Source organism: Ipomoea triloba, chromosome 15 (genome assembly GCF_003576645.1).
Source record: "Ipomoea triloba cultivar NCNSP0323 chromosome 15, ASM357664v1".
NCBI lineage: Eukaryota > Viridiplantae > Streptophyta > Magnoliopsida > Solanales > Convolvulaceae > Ipomoea > Ipomoea triloba.
The window spans coordinates 5,603,437-5,610,107 of record NC_044930.1 but is presented as its reverse complement, the minus strand read 5'-3'; the positions used below and the strand labels follow the sequence as shown (position 1 = coordinate 5,610,107).

Genomic DNA, 6,671 nt, shown 5'->3' with positions numbered 1-6,671 from the left:
TGCCTGTGGCAGTGGAGGAGAGTTACTCTGGGAATTACATTGTGGTATTTGACCCCTTGATGGATCATCAAACATTGATGCTGCTGTGTCTACTGGCTCGATCTTTGGCATTTACAGCCCGAATGATGAGTGCCTGGCGGATATTGGCGATGATGCTGAGTAATATGCATATAATCTTGAAAACACACAAAGTTTGTGTTGTTTCCTTGCTAATCCTATGTAATGCAGAAAATTAAACAATCCTGTCAATACAACATTATAGTCTAATGAAATTCGAGAAATCAAACGTTTATGGTGATAAAAATTGCAGCTTGACACAGGGGTACAGAAATGTGTAGTGAGTGTGTGCCAGCCAGGGGATAACCTCCTAGCAGCAGGCTATTGCATGTACTCGAGCTCTGTGATCTTCGTTCTCACCTTGGGAAAAGGCGTTTTCGCCTTCACCTTGGACCCTATGTATGGCGAATTCGTTCTCACCCAAGAAAACATTCAGATCCCAAAGGCGGGGAAGATATACGCGTTTAATGAAGGCAACTACCAGCTCTGGGATGATAAGTTGAAGAAGTACATTGATGACCTTAAGGACCCTGGCCCTAGTGGCAAGCCTTATTCTGCTAGGTACATTGGCAGTTTGGTGGGAGACTTCCATAGAACTCTTTTGTATGGAGGCATTTATGGGTACCCAAGAGACAAGAAGAGCAAGAATGGGAAGCTAAGGCTTCTGTACGAGTGCGCCCCGATGAGCTTCATCGTGGAGCAAGCCGGTGGAAAAGGATCGGATGGCCATAAAAGAATTCTTGATATCACACCAGTTGAGGTGAATATAATGAATGGCTCTCTGTTAAAATTATGAGTCTTATATTTGCTGATATAAACTGAATCTGTGATTTGTATTTGCAGATACACCAGCGAGTTCCTCTATACATTGGAAGTGTGGAGGAAGTTGACAAGTTGGAGAAGTACCTAGCTTAATCCAAGAATGAAATGCAGAGATGAGTACATTGAAGCCATGGTGTTGTTTTGGACCACTCTCAGATGTATATCAGAATCTACAACTTAAAATAATGCATTGTAAACACTTGAAAATAAAATATTCTTTTGATCTTTTCTGAGTCAGGCAAAATGATTGTACATCACTAGATGTTTTATAAGTGCTGCAGTTCATTTATGCAAATAGTTGAGTTTTTCTTTAAAAAAAAAAAAAAAAAAAAAAAAAAAAAAAAAACAAGCAAACAAACAAAGACTCAAGAGCCAAAGCCAACAAACATAGTTTATTTATTTATTTATTTATGCAAATATTTTTGAGTGATGAGAGAAATTAAATCTACATCTACTACTTCAGTACTTGAGAGTGTGTATTCGATAAATCAATAGTTGATGGACTCAAATCAAGAAAGTTAATAAGTTGCTCCGGTTGGGAAGTGAACTTGTAACTTAAAAAAAAAATACTAAAAGTGGTTTAGGATTTTATTAAAAGTGATGAAATGGATAATTAGCAAAGATTTTTTTTTTTTTTGAGATATAGGTAATCCCGTCTTATGATCCTTACAATAAAGGACCACAAAGAGATACGTCAATCCAAATGTCAGATTATTCGGTGCAAGATGGACCTGAGTAAAAAAAAACACAATTTACATACGGAATATTCACAATTAATATACTGAATGTTCACAATTTACCTACAGAATGTTTGCAATTCAAATTGTGAATAATCAGTATGTAAATGGGTATGAGTCCACCTTGAAAGGTGGACTTGAGTTCATGGTATAATTATTAAATCCAAATTATTTATAGCGTTCAAATTAGGAAAGTGAAATAGAGGGTTTGAAAATCTCCTTTTTGTTTGTAAAGTTTCCATATCAGTCTGATACGTGTTTGGCGGTAGAAGTTTCGCGCTATGTACGTAGAAGTTATTATTCAAGTGGTTTATTAAATTTAAACAGAATAGTGAGTTTCAAAAAGGGCATGGCTCCCATTAACGGCTATACTGCGATTTCCTAATCCCACCGGCATTAGGTTTCCGTTTTACCGCTATAAGTAGACCACATTACATTGCCAAATTCTAACTCACAAACATCTCACCGTACTTTCAGTTGTTTAGCGTTGTTCAGCGTACTTTCTCTGTTCAGTTTCTTCCCTATTAACGAACATGGCGGCGGATAAGTCTGTTTCCACCGACCTCGGCCTCTCTCTACACCCATCGCCGGGAATTTCTCGTTCCCAGGAAGGGAAACCGGGTGTTGATTTCTGTCCCTCTGTTTGGAGTTTCAACGCCGCCAAAAAACTCGATCAAGAACCGCCGCTTCCTGCCTTACCCAATCTTCAAGATTTCCCCTTTACGCTCTTGTCCTCATCAACGCTCCCAAAACCCTCTTCTCTTCTGATTCTTATTCCGGTTTCTGCAATAATTGGAGATTTCTTGCCCGACAAGAAACAGAGGGTGGAAGGCGATGATGGGCACTGGATAAAGAAGCGGCTGAGTTTGAGCGACGTGAACGATTCATCAAGGTTGTTGCTGGGTAAAGAAGACGTGAAGAAACACGTTCTGGCATTGATGGATGAGGAAAGGAGTGCAGCTTGTGAGAGTTTGGTAGGGTTGAGAGTCAAACTGTGGGATTTGGACACTGGTTCTGAACATGAGCTTAGCCTGAAAAAATGGCAAACTGGCAGTTTTCTGCTCACTAGCAACTGGTCTAAGGAATTTGTGAGGAGAAGGAATTTGAAGGAGGGTGACTGCATTGGGCTGCACTGGGACGTTGAAAATCTAGGGTTCTTCTTCCGCAAATTCAATGCCAAATCTTAGATAGATGTTTCTGAGATTAGCTAACTGAAATTTTGGTAGGCCAGATTCTCTAATCAATGCTTCAGAGATTATTATTGTAATGCTTTCACTTTCTACTACTCTTGTATGACTTGATTAGTACATATTGACTTAGTCATAAAATAAATAAATAAATAAGCATTGAGTTTAAATATTTGTTTTGTTGAGATTGATTATTGTGAATTGCTTTTCAGTTGATTACAATACGCTGTAGTTAAGTACTGTTACTAATCAAAACATTATATTTCATAATCTTTGAAAACTTAAATTTGGAAAGGACCAAATTTTTTAATCAACTTTTTAGCAAGCAATTAGTCCGGAGGAAGGGAAACATTTAAACTGCAAACATGCAACTCTTGGCATGGCACATAAACTTTCACTCTAGCTAGGTAGACAAAACGAATGGATCGGACTTCAATCCATCCAAAGGCGTAGAAAACAAATGCAAAACCAAGAGGCAAGTCCACATAATTACTCAATATATTGTTATACCATGGATCAGGGTTGATAATGCATTATGAACCCTGATACAAAAATTGTGTACCTTCAGTTAACACATTTTGTACTTACAATTAACAGTTTATGTACATGTAAACAAATAACTTGATAATTGCTGAGACATGATATGATAGCTGCAAGTGCATAAACTGTAAACGGCATATTCACAATTTGTCAATTACAGATACAGGATTTGAAAATTATTTTTAGATTAGAATCTACAATGCAAGGTAGACTCTACTACATTGTATAATTTGCCATCTAGTCAACAAAGTGGCTAATTTTAGAAATTTAGTTAATAACAGCCCGAATAGCTCCAAAACTAAATTAATATCCAAATCATGACATGCCCAACTATTATTAATTTTCCGGAAAAAACGTAACTGCTTTGGAATCAGTAGTCTCCACCAATTAAGAGTCTCATGTAACCCTTTTCATAACAAAACTTAATACCATGACATAATGATCAGAATAGTTGAGGGATCGGGACCCTGGTTCGTTTCGGACCGTATTGTTACGGATTTTACATTTTCTTAAATTAAAATACAACTGTAATTTGAATAACAATAAAAACAACGACGAAGAAGCAAGAACAAAAAACACATACAAGTTCATCAGATCACAAAAACACACACGACAAAATGTGAATATTTAAATAACATTGTGAAATTTGAAAAATATGGAACATAATAGATAATACTTGGGCTTATATTTTGTGTATCCTAACATTCGAATGCACAAACACATCACAATCTGTGTTATTAACATGAATACACAGAACGATTGCCTAGAATACACATAATATTGACGCAAAATACACAGAACTCATCCTCCTAACATTTGAATGTTACTAACATGAATACACAGAACGGTTGCCTAGAATACACAGAGTATTTTGACACAAAATACACAGAACTCATCCTCCTAAAGATTCGAATGCACAAACACATCACAACCTGTGTTAATTACTAATATGAATACACACAACGGTTGTCTAAAATACCCAGAACGATTGCCTAGATTCTCCTAACATTTTGATACGGGGTGCATAATGCATTGTGCACCCTGGTCCACGATAAATTGCCATGGTTTGGATTTTATTAAAAGAATGAAAGCACCAAAACTGTGGTTTTGTTTGTAAAGATTCCGATCCATATAACAGCATGCTTTCTGATCTCTATTTGAGTGTATAGAAGATTGAAGTTACGTAATTGATTTATATTTGTATAATAAGGATCGGAGTAGTTCTGAATTTGAAAGAGGGCGGCCATGGCTAGCTTAGCATCAACAACGGATACTACTATTACTATACGGCCAATCCCTATGGCCATATGGATACCGTTTTAGCGCTATAAGTAGAGGGAGATTGTCACTCAGAATTCAGAAACACCGATCTCCCTCTACTTTCAGTTGTTTATGCAGTGCTTTTAATTTGAATTTCTTTCTTCCCATTAATTAACGAGAAGATCGAGTGGAGAATTGAAGCTGCAACCTGTCTGTCTTTATGGCCCCGCCGGATAATCATAATCTTAGACCATTAACCTTTACGCTCTTGTCGTCACCAACACGTTCACAACCCCCCTCTCTTCTTCATCTCTTTCCGGATGATGGGCACTGGATAAAGAAGCGGCTAAGTAAAAGTGACGTCAACAGTTCATCAAGGCTGTTGTTGGCTAAAGAGGATGTGAACAAATACGTTCTGACATGGATGGATGAGGAGAGGTGCGCGGCTTGTGAGAGCAGGGAAGGGTTGAGAGTCAAAATGTGGGATTTGGACACTGGTTCTGAACATGAGCTTAGCCTGAAGAAATGGCAGACTGGCAGCTTTCTGTTCACTAGCAACTGGTCTAAGGAATTTGTAAGGAGAAGGAATTTGCAGGAGGGTGACTGCATTGGGCTGCGCTGGGACGTTGAAAATCTAGGGTTCTTCTTCCACAAATTCAATGCCCAATCTTAATTACTTCTGATCTCTGTGCTTCAGGGATAGATTATTATTATTACTAAATATTGTCTTCAAATAAAAATAAATAAACATTTGATTTGTTTTGCATGTGATGCATGCATGATGGTTATGTATATACGTTGTTTCAGTTGCATTGGTTGCAGTTACAGTTACTAACCAAAACATGCATTATACTCCAAAAAAAGACATTAAATGCATTCAGCGGGGAAAGCCTGGAAAAATCCAATTTCTGTTATTGTTGGCTATGGTCTAAAGCTGATGGTAGAAAGTAATCTACTTTAGATCATGAAGCTATCTAAATAAAATTAGGACTTTCAGATGGTAAGTTAGTTTTGTTCTTGATTTGGAATAATGATTGATGCTCGTAGGTAGGATGAACGTAGAATAGATTGGAGTAGATTTGGGGTGAATTCACATCAAATTCGTTAAAGGTCAACTGAAAAAATTTTCTCCGCATCCATTAGGCTGAGAATCTAACCCAATATGCTAAATGTAGATTTGGCAGATTAAACACAGATAGGATGTCAGATTTTAAGTTTAAAAATTCAAATAAATTATAATACAAAATTTCATTCAAAAATCAAAATTACAAGTTTGCAAGCATGCAACCAAATATCAAATTTAAAAAAATACAAATGATTAATTTAAAATTCAAGCCATGGTGTTGTTTTGGACCACTCTCAGATGTATATCAGAATCTACAACTTAAAATAATGCATTGTAAACACTTGAAAATAAAATATTCTTTTGATCTTTTCTGTCAGGCAAAATGATTGTAGATGTTTTATAAGTGCTGCAGTTCATTTATGCAAATAGTTGAGATTTTCTTTTAAAAAAAAAAAACAAAAACCAAATGAAAATGAGACTCAAGAGCCAAAGCCAACAAACATAGTTTTTTATATCCAAATAGTTTTGAGTGATGAGGGAAATCTGCATCTATTACTTCAGTACTTGAGAGTGTGTAAACTAATAGCTGACTGGCTCAAACTTAAAAGTTAATAGATTGCTTCGGTGGAGAATTGAAATTGTAACTTAAAAAAAAATACTTCAAATGGTTCAGGATCTTATTAAAAGCAATGAAATGGATAATTAGCAAAGAAAATCCTTTTTTTTTTTCTTTTGAGTCACTGTCTATTGGTGTGTATGGGGTACTCCGGCCGTCTTATGATACTTACCAATAAAGGACTATCACATACAAAGAGATATGTAAACCCAAATGGCTTATTATATATGGTCCAAAATACACAATTTACATATTGAATGTTCACAAATTATATATTGATTGTTAACAATTTAAATTGTGAATATTAAGTATGTAAATAGACACAGGTCCATCTTGTAAGGTGGACCCGAATCTATGGTATAATTATTGAATCCAAAATATTTATA

General features: G+C 36.2%; 2 protein-coding genes and 1 pseudogene across 2 annotated transcripts in view; all 3 read left to right on the top strand.

Moving 5' to 3' along the window:
- Positions 1 to 6,036, top strand: part of LOC116006445 (fructose-1,6-bisphosphatase, chloroplastic-like) — an 8,834-nt gene extending 2,798 nt beyond the window's left edge. Inside the window, exon 5 of the mRNA XM_031246810.1 lies at positions 5,944 to 6,036. The gene's annotated coding sequence lies outside the window, so the exon portion shown is untranslated. The remainder of the gene's footprint in view (positions 1 to 5,943) is intronic.
- On the top strand, positions 3 to 1,123 carry LOC116006857 (annotated as a pseudogene).
- On the top strand, positions 4,784 to 5,378 carry LOC116006446 (putative B3 domain-containing protein At1g78640). Its single transcript, XM_031246811.1, has one exon. It carries the CDS (start codon positions 4,824 to 4,826, stop codon positions 5,274 to 5,276), a length of 453 nt encoding a protein of 150 aa, XP_031102671.1. The 5' UTR covers positions 4,784 to 4,823; the 3' UTR covers positions 5,277 to 5,378.
- Positions 6,037 to 6,671: the final 635 nt, after the last annotated feature.

What these genes read in the sequence shown, in the direction of transcription:
- LOC116006446 (XM_031246811.1), top strand. Translation starts at nt 4,824, where the DNA reads ATGGCCCCGCCGGATAATCATAATCTTAGACCATTAACCTTTACGCTC.